The sequence below is a fragment of the Trichophyton verrucosum genome (genome assembly GCF_000151505.1).
Source record: "Trichophyton verrucosum HKI 0517 chromosome Unknown contig00388_1.f1.exp, whole genome shotgun sequence".
NCBI lineage: Eukaryota > Fungi > Ascomycota > Eurotiomycetes > Onygenales > Arthrodermataceae > Trichophyton > Trichophyton verrucosum.
The window spans coordinates 1-15,617 of NW_003315376.1; the positions used below are offsets into that span (position 1 = coordinate 1).

Consider the following 15,617-nt stretch of genomic DNA (forward strand, 5'->3'; position numbering starts at 1 on the left):
AACAACAACAACAACGCCAATAGTCATAATAACAGTAACAGTGAATGGGACAATCCCAAAAGACAGAGACACAGGAAACATGTCAACGCCTCGGTCTCGTCCAAGGACGCCCTGATGAAGCAGAACTACATGCTGGCCCTGGACTCGGCTATCCTCACTCCCAAAGTATGGGAGACGCTCTTCGACCTCTTCCAGCAGCATTTTGCTACCATCTTACCCTTCTTGCATCCAGCTACCTCTCTGGCACAGATCCGTCATCTTTCCGGTGGCGGCGGCAGTGCCTCTACTACCACTGGGGCTGCCACCACCACCACCACCACCACCACAGATGGACAGCATGCTACTGATCCATCTCAGAGCCCAGCACCACGGACAGAGGTGTCTCCCCTGATTCTGCTCGGAGTCTTGACCCTGACAGCCAGGTTTCACCCTCAGCTGGCTCAGCATCATTCTCCTGCGTCGCCAGTGAGCCCGTGCAACCCAACTGCCGCCTCAGAGTTCTACGCCAATGTCCTCAGGGCGCGGCTGGCCGGCACTGATGGCGCCGATATCACCATCACCGACCTCAGCCGTGTCCAGGCCCTTCTCATGCTCTCCTTGCACGAATGGGGGATGTGTCGTGGGAAAAATGCATGGATCTACCTGGGCATGGCCGTCCGGATATCCCAGACCATGGGTCTCTCCTTTGAGCCCACAGAGGACGACGGGCCTTATCCGTCCCATTCTCTCTCTATATCTACGTCTTCTCACCCTTACTCATCCCGCCGGCCATCAATGCATGCCGAATTCGACCAGCAGAGCCAGCACAGGGACCAGCTCAACTCAGACGACGTCATCGAGCAGGAGACCCGGAGACGGACCTTCTGGAGCTGTTTTATCCTCGACAGGTGTCTGAGTAATGGCAGGCTGCGTCCGAGGATGCTCAGGGTGCGTGAGATCGGCATCCAGCTCCCCAGCGAGAACGCCTTCGCGTTTGGCGAGCGGGTACGGACCTCCCTGCTAAGTGACGGAAACACCGGCCGCAACGGACCCAGTAGGCGGTCACAGAGTTATGATTCTCGTAACGGGTCGGCCACCACGACCACCAACGGAGTACAGATACCCAGTCTCAGACAGTCGATCGGATATGCAGACGATGTCAAGTCCAAACCTTGGCCTCCAGTTTCCAGCCACAGAAGCGATGGAATAGGAGACCGGATCGATAGGTGGGAAGTCGGTGTCGAGGAGTGCGTCCTGGGCCGACTTGTTCGGATTATCCGAATCTGGGGCAGCGTTGCGAAATGGGCTTGCGAAGGAGGCAGGAGGTATGTCTGTCCCTATTATAATACTGCCTCTTCTGTTTTTATCTATCTATTTATCTATCTATGCATGCTAACGGATAACTATAGGTCTGATCAATGTCCTCCGTGGCACCATGAGTCTCGGTTCAACCAGCTCAGGGACCAACTACATGAATTCCAGGAAGGACTGTACAGAAACCTGCAGTACAGCGCTCGCAACACCGACACCCACATCATGTATAAAAACTCGCTCGCTCCATATGCACTCATGCACATCATCTACTTTCTTTCAGTCATTGTCTTACATCGCGCATACCTACCTTTCCTTCCGCTCCGGCCCATGGATCCACAGGGGCCCCTGGACGAGCCATCATACCCGCCCGAGAGGTACAGCGTGCCCGACAGCTTCTGGAAGGACAGCGCTCGCGAACTATTTCGCGCAGCCAGGCAGATGGTGGAACTTCTTCGCACCTGTCATGAACGTGGTGTGCTGATGGAGACGCCCCTGGTCGCCTTTGCAATCTACAACGCTACCTTCATGGGCGTGTACGCTGCCCACTTCAACCACATGGATCAGGATGGTTACCTGTGTTTGAAGCCGCACTCGGGCGACGGTGGTACCGCTAGCTCTCCTGGTCGCACCGCAGTAACAATGATGGGTGCAGGCAGTCTGGCGCAGGCCGATGTACGGAAATCCATTGAGATCCTCGGTGAGATGAGGCCTCGGTTGAAGATGGCAGTCGGCTGGTTCCGAACTGTCCATCGTCTACATGGGTATTTCTGCAAGGTCAAGAGAGACCAGAAGCGTCTCTGGAGGAAGCTGGAAATGAACGGCGTCGACGGGCAGCAACAGCATCCATCACCATATGGAAATGGCAACAGGGTAGTTGGCGGTGCTCAGCAGCACAGCAGCCATAGCCATAACCATAACCGCCACACTTCTGCCTCGCAGATTGTCCAGAACAATCTATACGAGGAGCTTAGACAGCTAGACAAGGTGCTCACAGATTTGGGTAGTACAGAGGACCAAACGCCTGAGATGAGCGGGTCGGACGACGACATGGCTGCGATGCTTCTTGCGAATCCGACGGAGCACAGCAGCGAGGCGCAGAGCAACATTGTCAAGAGCGAGCCGGGCGAGGGCCCAGAGAACTCTGTTAATGCTACTGGTCCCCATGGCGGCGAGGGACATGCTGGTAGCCTGCAGCGAGACTCATGGGTACCGGTCAACAGCAGCGGCAGCCCGGCGTCTCACTCTCTGGCCCCCATCTCAAACGCAGCGACGGCAACTACTTCAGGCGGCGCTGCTGCATCTACCATGGGTATAATGGCCAACGGATGCAAGGAGAATGGCGAGAAACAGTCCTCTGATTGCGATAGATGGCCCATCCTCCCAGCTCCTCAGCAGCAGGCTGGTCCACCCTCCGGTTCGCCGTACAGCCTGCCTCCCTTCCAGGGCACATATCGTGATACTCCCTCTACGGGACTGCCAGCCAGCCCTCCCAGCTCAGCAGGGACAACTCTCCCGCCGCCAGTCCCATCTTCGTCCGCTGCGACTGCACCCACCACAGCAGCCTCTTCGCCATACTTCCCTGCGACTCCTTCGCCATCCAACTCAAACTCAAACCATCGTCTGCAAGCTGTCCAGCCCTGGCCAACATCCCGCCAACCTCCTCCTCCTCCCCCGCCACCATACTCTCAGTCTCTTCCCTCGCTGAATCTGGCTGCCCAGCAGAACTTCCCCTTACCTCCTCTCCAGCCGAGTCTAACCCACAGCGGCCAAGCACTCGGAGCGCATGGTCCCGGGTCTGGACCAGCGCAGCATAGTCATAATGTATCGCATGGCTCAAGCAACAGGACTCCTCCACTTTCCCAGACCAGGCTGGACCTAGGTTCGTTCCTGGCGCCACCACCTACCCAACAGCAACAGCAACAGCAGCAGCAACAGCAGCAAGCATCACACCATCAACACCAACACCAGCCGCCGTCTCGGCATGTTTCACCGTACAGCTCATATGATGCGGTCAATGCCAATCCGCTGTGGATGAGCAGCCTAAATGGAGAAGACGTCCTTGTCTTTATTGAAGCAGATAGCTTCGACAAGTGGTCTACCATGGTCCCTACGCCCAACGGTCCTCCGTCTCCGGCGTCGCTATCAAACATGAATGGCCAGTATCAAGCCAGCAACGGCTACAGCTCTACCACCAACACCGGTGCAAACGCCAGCACCAACGCAAACGGATGGCTAGCTCTTATCTGGAGCGAATGCACCCATTAATCTCCCAATCTTTCCATACACCTCCATCTCTCCTCTCGTCTCCTTCGTCATATTCTCTGCCTTCTCTCCCTGCTTTATTACCGTATATTTATCCATCGCCATTGCATCGCATCTCGCATCCCGCATCTGCTATCACTATCTCTTCTACATTTCTCTTTTATTCACATACAATCACCTCATCTTCTCAACAGAGCTACATTATATGAAATCGGAATAGGGAACTGGGTCAGGCAAGGAGCTGGATATGGATCAAGACTGGTAATCTTTTTTTATTTTTATTTTTTTTTATTTTATTTTTTTCCACATTTATTTTTCACCTCTCTCACTCAGGCATTTTTGTACGGGCATGGATATGGCTTCTAATGTTGGCTGTTCTTGGTGTATTTTTTCAACTCAAAGGGAACAACGAAACCCACTGTATGATGCTATCGGATCTCATTATTATTATTCTTGTCATGCTTCGTCGTTTCTTTTTCCTCCCGGCCTTTCCAGCAGCTGGATGGCCTGAGTGTTTCCATTACGTTTCTGTCTCATGCCTTACTCCGAACGTGCGAGTAACACATCACTCGGACGGTAGCGGAGCACGGTAACTAACTAAAGAATTACAAAAAAAAAGAAAGAAAGAAAGAAAGAATACAGAGAAAGAAAAGAAACAAATAACTACGGAGTCGTTAATGAAAAATGAAAATAAAAACACTATATTAAAAACATGTCAATCATCTTCACCGCATCCTTTCGTAAGTATGGATAACTAGTTAGATAGCCAGCTAGCAACCCACCCTATATGTATGGTCAAGAGACGACGAACCCATCAGGCAGCTGGCGGGCATCCATGCAAGGAGAGGAGATAGATACTCACGGCACTTCGCTAGGCCGCATCCTCTGCCTGTCCGTCCTGCGCTTTGATCTCTGTCTGATATAACTCCCTGAGGCCGCGATCAAGTCCCTCGGCCCGTCCGCCGTCCATTCACGTATAGATAAATCGCTCTTCCAAGGCAGCGCCTCGGGAGCTGCCAGGCCAGGCCAGCAGGGCAGGGCAGGGCAGCCAGGGCCTGATAACCTGTCTCGGGGCGCAGCCGTCCGTATTCCTAGACAAGACAGACAGGCAGACAGGCATCCATCGCCGCCGCCGCCGTCGCCGTCGCCGTCGCCGTCGCCGGGAAGAAGTCGGTCAGGAACCAGTCGGGAGGCTAACGCAAACCCACCGTCGAACTAACTGACTAACTAGTTATCTCCCTGGCGAGTCGACTGGAAGGGAGGAGGGAACTCGGGCTCGGCCTGGACTTTCGGCATCGCTTGCGTCGCTGGCTTCGTGTTTTGAGCCCGTCTGGGTGACGTTTTGGCTGTCTGGCTGTCTGGCTGTCTGGCGGCCTCGTCGGTTAAGCTAGCTAGTTGGTTAGTTAGTTTGCTTGCGTGCTCCGGGGAAGCGTTGGCCGAGTCTGGAGATCCAAGCCGCTTGACTGCTCGACTGTCGATCTGATCTGCCCTGCGTATGCTTGATTATGCTTATGCTTATGCCGACTCTGGCTGCTGGCCTGCTCGGTGGCTTCGGTCGGGCGGATCAGGTCGTGGATAGTCTTGCTGGCTGGATAGCCTATGCGGACTGCGGCGGGATTTCAGCGCGCGCGGGGGGGAGGGTCCCACGGAAGGTTGAAAAATACAGCAGAGTCAAGCGTCGATGGCCAGGCTGGTTTGCTACTTTCTTTGCTTACTGACGGCGAGGTTTTCTTTCTTTCTTTCTTTCTTTTTTCTTTTTTATCTCTTGCTTTTTCGTTGTCAGTTGATGATGAGATGCGGGCCGGCGGGTTTTGCAAGTTACAGGCGCCTCGAGGCGTCGGCGGTTTCTTTTTTATTATTACACTCATGGTTGCTGTCTCTGTCTCTGTCTCTGTTTCTCTCACTCTCTTTGTTACATTGCGTAGGTTGATTAGATGAAGTTACACCGACTCTATAGAGAAAGGCAAAAAAGTAAAGGGTGAAAAGGTAAAACATCATAAGGGTATCAATCACAAGAAAAGGAAGCGCAAGGAAAAAAGGGAGGCGAGCTACCAGCCGCAACATGGTGTGACGTTGCGGGTTTGATAACGTACCGGGTTGAAAGAAGCTAAGGCAAACAGGACATGAACCGGCAGTTGGTGACAGAGACGACGACGTCTATGACATTCCGTGCATCTTTTCGCTGCGGGATGGGTAGAACCTGCAGGATGAGTCGAGTGTCAGCAACGTACGCACGTACACACACCAGCAAGGGTCGACAGCGGGAGACATGGACAAGGGGCGTTACTCACCATGCAGCAACTGAGATGATGATGTAGAGGGTCATGAGTTGGACTCCCTCCAACCAATGTGACTTTCCGTCCTGGATAAGGTAGTTGACCTGTTACAGGGGTTCTTCAGTCAGACGCCGGTCATATACCTGGGGTACTTTTTTATTTTTATTTTTATTTTTATTTTTATTTTTTTGAGAGATGGGGCATGATACATACCAAAAGCACGGTGACGAAGAGCACTGTGACCTGGAATCCGTCAAAGTAAAGGGTCTAGTCTGATGTTAGTATCGATCATATGAATATGCGAGATGCAAAAACCCGCATCTACAGGACTAGGCGTCAATTACCATGTCATCCTTTCCTATAATGGAGTAGCCTATTGTTAGCCTAGAGCTTCATAAATGGAGACGCGGAGTGTAAAAAGAACAAAGTGAGTACAGACGTACCAGCAATCCAGCCTATGACTACAAGAAGCGGTAGCACAAGAAGGGCAATTTGCATGCTCGAGCCGACAGCAACTCCGATAGAGAGATCCATCTTATCCTTCGCTGCCACGGTCACGGCAGTAGCGTGCTCTGCCGCGTTTCCAACGATAGGAAGCAGGATCAAACCAACAAACGTTTCCGAGATGCCACCAGAAGTCGTGATTGCGTCGATCGAGGAAACCTGTGTATTTTGGACTTGATGAGCAAGAGAACACAATACTACTAGCATTCAGGGAAGAAGGTGGTCGCAGCATGGAGCAGGTATAGTACGTACCATTGCCTCTGCGCAAAGAGCGACCAGAGCAGTAGAAGCGCAAAGAGTAAACACGGCAACGTATATACTGAGCTGGGGTTCCTCTTCTTCCTCGGGGACGACCACCGGGATATGCTGGGCATTCTGTCCGCCCATGGAAGCAGAGAAACCAGCTCCAATCTGGGCAATGCCTTTAGAAGCATCACCATCCTCGACCTTCTTGGACTTTGATCTCTTTTCTACTTTCTCACTGGGCGTGTTGAAGATGGAAGCATGGGACTTGAGCTGGAAGAACAGATAGGCTCCGTACACGATTAGCAAGATGACGCTGGTACCTGCATGATCGTTAGTTCACCTCTTTAAGCACGATATCTATACACTGACCCCTGGAAATTTCTGCAATGCCAGCCTCGCCATCTAGTTGATACAGTTAGCAGACCTAAACATTTATACAGAGATGTCCTAAACATACTTCCTGACCAGGTGTGGAAGGCCGTTGGGATGATCAGACTGCCGACGGCCAATGCGAGAAGACTGGATGCAGTTTGAGCTACCGTCACGTTGAAATTCTGCTCCATACGGGTCACTCCTCCAACGAAGAAGGACATGCCCATGACCAGCAGCAGGTTAGACAGTATGCTTCCGATTAGCGAGGTCTGTACAATGATAATCTCATTCTTGAACAACGCAAGGATAGACACAATCAGCTCAACGGCGTTGCTAAAATTTACCGTTAGCGAGCAATCGAGTAACGTTCACCTGAGAGGACCACTTACCCAAAGGTGGCATTAAGAAGACCGCCAACAGTCTCTCCAGTTCTGTGAGGCAGTTGTTAGGGGCGGTACAGCGGCACAGCGCAAATAGAAACAACCTCGGAGGTAAACCTACCTCATAGCGATTTCTTCAGTTCCATATCCAAGCATTGCAGCAAGGGGTCTGTCCAATGGGTCAGCATTTTTGGTCTCTGGTTTCCTTCAATCTCTAATGAGCCCAAATCTTACACAATGGCAATGAAGTTGACCACGAAGACGGCGACTGAGTTGACCTTGAGGTAGTACATAATAACTTCGGACTGTCAGCACATATCTATCACTTTTTGGCAGCCCTGGTCAAGAATTGGGCGAACGTACTTCCAGCGGGTGCCGCAACCAAGAGAATATTGATCCAGGAGCTGAACAGGGTAGCTCTCAACTGGCCGGCAACTGTAAATTGTTTTGCGTGTCCGGCAGCTGGCGCATCTTCCCCAGGGGTGGTCTCCTGCTGCTTGTCCACCGACTCTGAGCCTCCCGATTTTCTGTGGACGTCCTGCTCATCGGCCTTGATATCTCCGGCAGCGCGAGTAAGAGGTGCGGTGCTCGTAACGGACTCAGTTCCTCCCTGGACGCCGTCGGTCCCGGCAGTCGAAGGCACAGCGCCATGCATAGTCTCTGGCTCCTTGACCCGCTCCATGTCGGTCATCGTGTAATTGTTGCTGCCGCCCGCCTCCAGGCTCGACGACAGCGTCCTCTCCGGGCGAGATCTCGTTCTCCCAAACGGATTGTGGCTCGGGGCCTCTCCTTCGGCGTCATACCAGGCCAGCGACCTTGCTTGGCTGCGATAGTGATCTGCCATCCCGTTAGCATGCTGGACAGCGACAAGCAACGACAAGACTTTTTCCAAGGAACGACAAGCTTCTTACGCATTCTGGGCCAAACGGTCTGCGCAGCCCCGTAACAACTGACTGGTTAGCTAACTAGCTAGCTGGTTGTGCTGTGTGTAGAATATGCTGTTGTATATAGAGGTGAAGAGAAACGTCGTCAGAATCGCCAAAAGGGGAAAACTTCGACGTCCCTTTCATTTCGCTGCATCGCGCCCGCAAACGAGCAGCCGCCCTCGTCCCAGAGAAACTAAACTAGCTAACATTAATTCCAGCTTGACCAGGGACACCAGCCATGCTCATCTCCGTCACGGTCTCACGATGAAGGAAAAGGGGCCCAATCCGAGCCGTTCCCACTGACCTCCCCCGTATTTCTGCCTGCGCCGCCAGCGAGTCAGGAACCAGGATTTGCGCCCCCCCTGAACCAGCGCTCCGCTAGGCGCTCTAACAGCGTTCAGCCACATCGCCCGTATTCGAGCCACCGCAGCCCTGCAGCGCGAGGGTGAGCCTAAGCAGTGCAGAGACGCCCAAGAAGCTTAGATGGACGATGCTGGATCAGCCCCCAGCCACAGCCGATCCGTCTCCATCCCACCCGCCGAAGCTGCGTCCCGCCACCTCGAGCTCGCCCTCCAGAGAGTGGTAAACCACAGAGCCAAGAGCAACAGGGCTGCGCACACAGCAAAGATGATAGAGCAACGACAGGCTGCGACAGAGACGGCCGTATCGGCGCCTGGAAAGGTGCTGCTTGCGGGAGGCTACCTGGTCCTGGACAGGGACTACACGGGGACTGTTTGTGCCCTGGATGCCAGGATCCATGTGGTGGTGCAACAACAGAGCGTCAAGAGAAGGCCGTCTGCGGCGGAGACACAGACGGAGGGCCATGCACAGCTGAACAGCGGCCAGGCAGCGGGAGACGGAGCCGTGGGAACAGCTGAAATCCCGCCTGCTGGTATCGTCAACGGCGGGGCGCAGGAGGAAGGGGTGCAGGATACGATCACCGTCAAGTCACCGCAGTTTGTTGATGCCGTATGGAAGTACAAGATCCAACGATCTGACAACGGAGGCGGTGTCAGGGCCGTCCAATGTGACGACGGGTTCGTTATGCTCCTATCCCCCCTTTTTTTGTTTTTTGTTTCCCCCCGTTCCCTTGTCTGCACGGCTGTTTCATAAACCCGGTGTCGTTTACCTTAATACGGCCGACGAATCAATATGGCTAATCAGCTCCTGGGTAAACAGGCCCCGAAATCCATTCGTCGAGACTTCTCTGAACTACGCGCTGACATACGTGAGCTATGTTTCTGCCTCCCATAATATTGGTTCCCTTGTCGTGACCATACTCGCGGACGATGACTATTACTCTGAAACCACTGCCAGCGGTTCTTCCAATAGCGGGTATGCAGGATTCAAAAAATTTGGAGTACGGCTGCAGGATGCGCATAAGACAGGCCTAGGCTCATCCGCCGCACTGGTAACCGCTTTAGTATCTGCCCTGGTCGTTCATCGGACCGTTCAGCCCGAAAAGCTCTCCCAGAACAAAGCAAAATTACATAACTTGGCTCAAGCTGCGCACTGCGCCGCACAGGGGAAGATAGGCTCTGGTTTCGATGTTGCTGCCGCTGTTTACGGGTCGTGCTACTACCGACGGTTCTCTCCGTCCGTACTTGCTGGCCTGGGTGAACCTGGCTCGGCTGGGTTTGAAGACCGCCTGTTTGCCGTCGTCGAAGATGTCAACGCAGGTGCTCCATGGGACACCGAGTGCCATGACGTTGGATTCAAGCTACCCATGGGTATACGAATGGTCCTCTGCGACGTTGACTGCGGCTCCCAGACTCCAGGCATGGTGAAAAAGCTCCTTCGCTGGCGAGACGAAAACCGTGAGGAAGCTGATATCATATGGGCTAATCTGCAACTAAACAACGAGATGATACGGTTTGAACTGAGGAAACTGCTCCACAGTCCGGGAGCAGATTTCAACGAGCTGCGCAACCTGCTGCTCAAGTCGAGGATGTGGATTAAAACAATGACAAAGAAGAGCGAAGTCCCCGTTGAGCCAATGGTACAGACAGAGCTATTGGATTCACTTGGCAAACTGGATGGTGTTATTGGCGGTGTTGTCCCAGGCGCAGGGGGTTACGACGCTATTGCCCTTCTCATGATAGATGACCCGGAGGTCTACAACGAAGTCCGCGCGCACCTCAAGGACTGGCATAGCACCGTTGAGGATGACTTTGGTGGCAAGATCGAAAGAGTCCGCCTTCTTGGGGTCGGCTACGGTTCTGAGGGCATCCTGAACGAGCTGCCAGTCCGGTATAGCGGGTGGATATAGCACGCCATCCCCGGCCTCGCCGACCATGCCCTGACGCCTCTTATGCAGTTTACGATCACGAGTCAACGACTACGTATGGAGTAACTAGACCAGTAATCGAGAGTGTTCCTACTTCTTCTGTCGAGCAGCGTTTTTAATGTTTACTTGAATGAATAGTTGTTGTCTATTGCTGTTGTTGCTTGTTGCCTGCAGGGGCCAATTTTATATCACGTGAGAAAAACCACTTTACGCGTAGACGCGAGCTTGACGCGACTATTTTTTTTCTTTTGCTTATCGAAACTTCAACTTTCGACCCAAAAGACGAGCAGAAGCGAACGACAAGAGATATCGACGACGCCGCCAGTTGTTGTTGCAGCTGTTTTCCTTTCTTTTTTGCTACATGTTAATACTAATGAGAACTTCGTGATGTCGTCAATTCTAGATCAGCTTATGACCTCCGAGGCAGATGGCGGCCCCATGCTGGGTAGCTCTCAGCGGTCTGACGCCCCGCCAACGAGCTCCCGCCTCCCGCTGGCCTCAGAGAGCAATGCGCCCATGAGCGAGGCACCAGAATTTGCCGATGACCAGGTCGTCGGTGCTGGGAGCAGGTCGTCCCGGCGTCCTCGACACCCTATGTACGGCACAGGACCACCCCCCGTTCGCGATGTAGCCGGTGAAAAGGTGCAGCAGGCCTTTGAAGAATTGCTAGAAACGCACGTTGAAGACCCCATGTCATCCGGCGCTCCTCCCACATCATCGGAGATGCTCAGTGATAAATACTATATCTCCCAGATCCACGGAATGCAAAAACTACAGCTCTCTACCCTCTACGTCGACTTTACGCACCTCACCTCGAACCAAGTACTGGCAGATGCAATTGTAAATCAATACTACAGATTTCAGCCTTATCTCACAAAGGCGCTACATAATTTGATTGCAAAATACGAGCCTCAGTATTTCCGTGCGCATAAACAGCTTGGAAGTCATTCGTCGCAGGCCGGAACTTCAACTGTAGCTCTCGATAGCACAGAACCGGACTCTCTAGCTGGGAAGACCAGGTACCAGCAAACTGATAAAGTGTTTACCCTGGCGTTCTATAACCTTCCACTCGTCTCACGGCTTCGACAACTGCGAACGGCACAGATTGGAACGCTTTCCTCCATATCAGGAACGGTTACAAGGACGTCTGAAGTACGTCCAGAACTTGCACTGGGAACATTCATTTGTGGGAACTGTAACAATGTGTGCCCGGATATCGAACAAAGTTTCAAATTTACAGAGCCTACCCAGTGTACAAGTGCTACGTGTGGTAACCGCATCGGATGGCGCCTGGATATAAGGAAAAGTACTTTTGTTGACTGGCAGAAGGTCAAGCTGCAAGAGTCAGCACATGAGATACCCACTGGCAGTATGCCCAGGACGATGGATGTAATCTTACGCGGAGAGATGGTTGACCGTGCAAAGGCTGGTGAAAGGTGTATCTTTACCGGGATGCTTGTTGTGATTCCAGATATCAGCCAATCAGGCCTGCCTGGCGTTCGGCCTGAAGCAACTAGAGACTACGGAAATTTCCGAGGCGGTGATGTTGGCGGCAATGGTGTCAGCGGTCTGAAATCACTTGGTGTGAGAGATCTCACATATCGCCTTGCGTTCCTTGCATGCATGGTGACTCCTGATTTGTCTACCCCTGGCCAGTCGTCAAATCAGAACTTAACCGGCCAGGCTCCAAATATCCTGTCTTCATTGAACCAGGTTGAGGCTCCAGATGATGTTGAAGAGGAAGCACAAACTGCTCTGCTTCACTCGTTAACCCCTTATGAAGTCCAGGACCTAAAGCAGATGGTGCATTCTGACTACATATATGCCCGACTAATTGATTCAATCGCTCCTATGATTTATGGTCATCATCAGATCAAAAAGGGCTTACTCCTGCAATTAGTCGGTGGAGTCAGCAAACGAACAGTAGAGGAATCGATGCAGCTTCGAGGTGATATAAACATCTGTATTGTTGGTGACCCATCTACCAGCAAGAGTCAATTTTTGAAGTAAGTCTATTCCAAGGCTCTCTAATTCAGTGACGCAACATTTCTTTGAATTAACTCGTCCCTATAGATACATTTGTAAGCTACATCCGCGTGCAGTTTATACCAGTGGTAAAGCATCATCTGCCGCCGGTCTTACTGCTGCTGTCGTTAAAGATCCCGAAACTGGAGAATTTACGATTGAAGCTGGTGCCCTGATGCTTGCAGTAAGTTGAACCCAACACCGCCATCCCTATAACAAGGATTCTCTAATATATGTATAGAACGGTGGTGGAATTTGCGCTATCGATGAGTTCGACAAGATGGATATAAGCGACCAGGTTGCTATCCACGAAGCCATGGAACAGCAAACTATTTCAATCGCCAAAGCCGGAATTCACACTACTCTTAATGCGCGAGCAAGTATCCTGGCTGCCGCAAACCCTATAGGAGGAAGATATAACCCTAAGACTACTCTCCGAGGAAATCTTAATTTCAGTGCTCCTATCATGAGTCGATTTGACCTTTTCTTTGTTATTCGAGATGACCCCAATGAGGCAGTGGACAGAAACCTTGCAGATCACATTGTAAATGTCCATATGAACCGAGATGAGGCTGTTAAACCTGAATTATCCACAGAGCAGCTACAGAGGTATATCCGGTTTGCGCGAACATTCCGTCCAGTCTTCACCGAAGAGGCTAGAGCTTTGGTTGTTGAGAAATATAAAGAGCTCCGAGCGGACGATGCACAAGGAGGCATGGGCAGGAGCAGCTACAGGATCACTGTGCGACAACTTGAGAGTTTGATTCGATTATCTGAGGCTGTGGCCAAAGCCAATTGTGTGGAAGAGGTCATTCCCAGCTTTGTGAAGGAAGCATACGACTTGCTGAGGCAGAGTATCGTTACCGTGGAGAAAGACGATGTTGACGTTGACGATGAGGAGGTACCTCCTGTGCCAGCCAACCAGCCCGATACTGAGGACCACAACATGATGGATGAAGATGAGAATACGCAACAAAACGCCGATGCCCCACAAGCCAACGGTGAGAATCGATCTCAGAAGGTGAAGATAACTTACGATAAATACATGCGTGTCCTAAATGTTCTTGTTCGCCGTGTTAATGATGACGAGAACCGGAGCGGAGAAGGTGTTGAAGAAGAGGATCTCATCCTTCATTATCTTGAGCAAGTCGAGTCCGAGCTGAACAATGAAGAAGAGCTAGAGCAAGAGCGATCTTTGGTGACGAAGATATTGAGAAGGATGGTCAAGGTAAGTTTCAATATTGCCTTCGATGAACATTCGGTATACATTAGCTAACATGACATCACCAAATAGGATAACATCCTTATGCAAATACGTGGAGATGGGCTGATGGAGACTGATGGCGGAGAACAGCCTGCGGAGGAACCTAAAGTGGTATATGTCCTGCACCCGAACTGTGCAGTGGAGGAGATGTAAACGACTGGCCCATCTTGGATTTGCATTTTAATCTCCCATCTATTTTCCATGACTATAGCAGTCTTCGTCCTCTTTGGATCAACGACCATTTATGATATGAAAAATGAATATGTCGGTGACACGATGAAGCAAGGCGTGTGGCATTTACGTTGCAATTTGATGTCCGAATGACGGTAAAAGTAGCATTAACTAATATCAAAGATTTATATACCCTAACAATTCCCATGCAACCATGACTTCTAGTAAATAATTACTCTGGGTTTAATCGTGAGAACATACCGCCCGGCTACGACTTTCTATGCCAAAGTATTGTAACTGCCTCGCAAGCCAGAGGTAGAACGCCAAGACGAGCGTCTCCCAGGCTGCTCAACCACCAAACACCTTCCCACCATGCTTGAAGACCAAGGGCACCGAAACACCCATGATCAACGAGCCGCTGCGGCAAGACATAAATTACTAGCTAATCACCTCTCGCATTAAGACCACTTGGCGCATCTCGCGCTCGAGATTCCTCAAACACAAAAACGCGTATCATTTTTTGACTAAGCAGAACTGCCAGGATAACCACGGCCAGCCAACAAAAACAGATCCGCAGTGGAAACAGGCCGAGAAATGGCGAGGCGAAGGAATGTTCAAGGCCTCAAAGGTATGAAACCATCGAACATCTACCATTGAAGCGTGGGAAGCTGACCGCAATCGACAGAAGGCCGCTCTGAAAAGGCGGAAAAGGAAGCACCGGAGCTTCACGAACTTCACGAGGACAAGAAGATGAGCCAGCATTCGAAATGGCTGATGCTGGCGCTTGCTAGTGGTGCATTTGCTGCCATGAATGGGCTGTTTGCCAAGTTGTAGGTCTTTGGTTGTTATTTTATAATGTTTGATATTTGCCTGTGGTGATACCTCAGGGAAATCGATATACAATTATCTATATATGATTCCCTGCTGATAATGTTATAGAACTACGACCGAGCTCACCACTAGCATCTCGCGGGCAATCTCGCACATCTTCTCGTCATCAAAGGAGACCACGACACTTGATGTAATAGTGGAATACCTTGTTCGAGCTGTACGTCTACTATTCCAAACATCATGGAATTCTGGGATTACCTAGTTTGCATGCTGATTAGCCCTTTCAGGCCTTCTTTGGGTTGAATCTACTCTCTAATTTCATTATGTGGACGCTTTTTACTCGTGCCCTGACTGCATCCCCATCAACCACCAAGGTGACCATCACCAATACCACTGCAAATTTCCTGGTCACAGGTGTACTAGGTATGCTTGTCTTTAGGGAGAAGGTAAATGCCCAATGGTTAATTGGTGCTACTCTGATGGCTGCTGGGTGTATTATCGTTGGCATGCGAGAGAAGCAGAAAGAAGAAGAATCCCCCAGAACCAGCGCTGGGGTGAATGAAGGAGAAGATATAGGACTTGCTGGAAATAGAAAATTAGATGAGGATGATGATCTAATAGCCCTTGAGCAGGATTAAGGTACTTTTGTATATAGGAGATCGATACTACTTGGTCGGTTCTTTCGATATAGGATGTTATAAAGTGGGTGGCATGCAATATAAATCTATCGTGTCATACATAACTACCATTACAGAAATTAAAATCCAAAAATTAAAAATA

At 51.2% G+C, this 15,617-nt stretch overlaps 4 protein-coding genes across 4 annotated transcripts; 3 read left to right on the top strand and 1 right to left on the bottom strand.

The window, feature by feature from the left end:
• Window positions 1-66: 66 nt before the first annotated feature.
• On the top strand, window positions 67-3,558 carry TRV_05121 (C6 transcription factor, putative; the record flags this gene model as incomplete). The annotated part of the gene is made up of 2 exons (XM_003020721.1): window positions 67-1,304; window positions 1,389-3,558. Coding segments are annotated over 2 exons (3,408 nt in total), but the record flags the coding sequence as incomplete, so codon positions are not given.
• A 2,284-nt stretch (window positions 3,559-5,842) lies between these two features.
• TRV_05122 (membrane bound cation transporter, putative) lies at window positions 5,843-8,024 on the bottom strand (the record flags this gene model as incomplete). Its single annotated transcript, XM_003020722.1, has 9 exons — window positions 5,843-5,935; window positions 6,045-6,098; window positions 6,176-6,204; window positions 6,275-6,494; window positions 6,588-6,901; window positions 7,039-7,286; window positions 7,343-7,384; window positions 7,455-7,530; window positions 7,697-8,024. The coding sequence occupies 9 exons, from the start codon at window positions 8,022-8,024 to the stop codon at window positions 5,843-5,845; spliced, it is 1,404 nt and encodes a 467-aa protein (XP_003020768.1).
• Window positions 8,025-8,742: 718 nt separating this feature from the next.
• Window positions 8,743-10,528, top strand: TRV_05123 (uncharacterized protein; the record flags this gene model as incomplete). The annotated part of the gene is made up of 2 exons (XM_003020723.1): window positions 8,743-9,296; window positions 9,439-10,528. 2 exons carry the CDS (start codon window positions 8,743-8,745, stop codon window positions 10,526-10,528), a joined length of 1,644 nt encoding a protein of 547 aa, XP_003020769.1.
• A 405-nt stretch (window positions 10,529-10,933) lies between these two features.
• Window positions 10,934-13,988, top strand: TRV_05124 (uncharacterized protein; the record flags this gene model as incomplete). Its single annotated transcript, XM_003020724.1, has 4 exons — window positions 10,934-12,552; window positions 12,620-12,755; window positions 12,813-13,799; window positions 13,866-13,988. 4 exons carry the CDS (start codon window positions 10,934-10,936, stop codon window positions 13,986-13,988), a joined length of 2,865 nt encoding a protein of 954 aa, XP_003020770.1.
• Window positions 13,989-15,617: the final 1,629 nt, after the last annotated feature.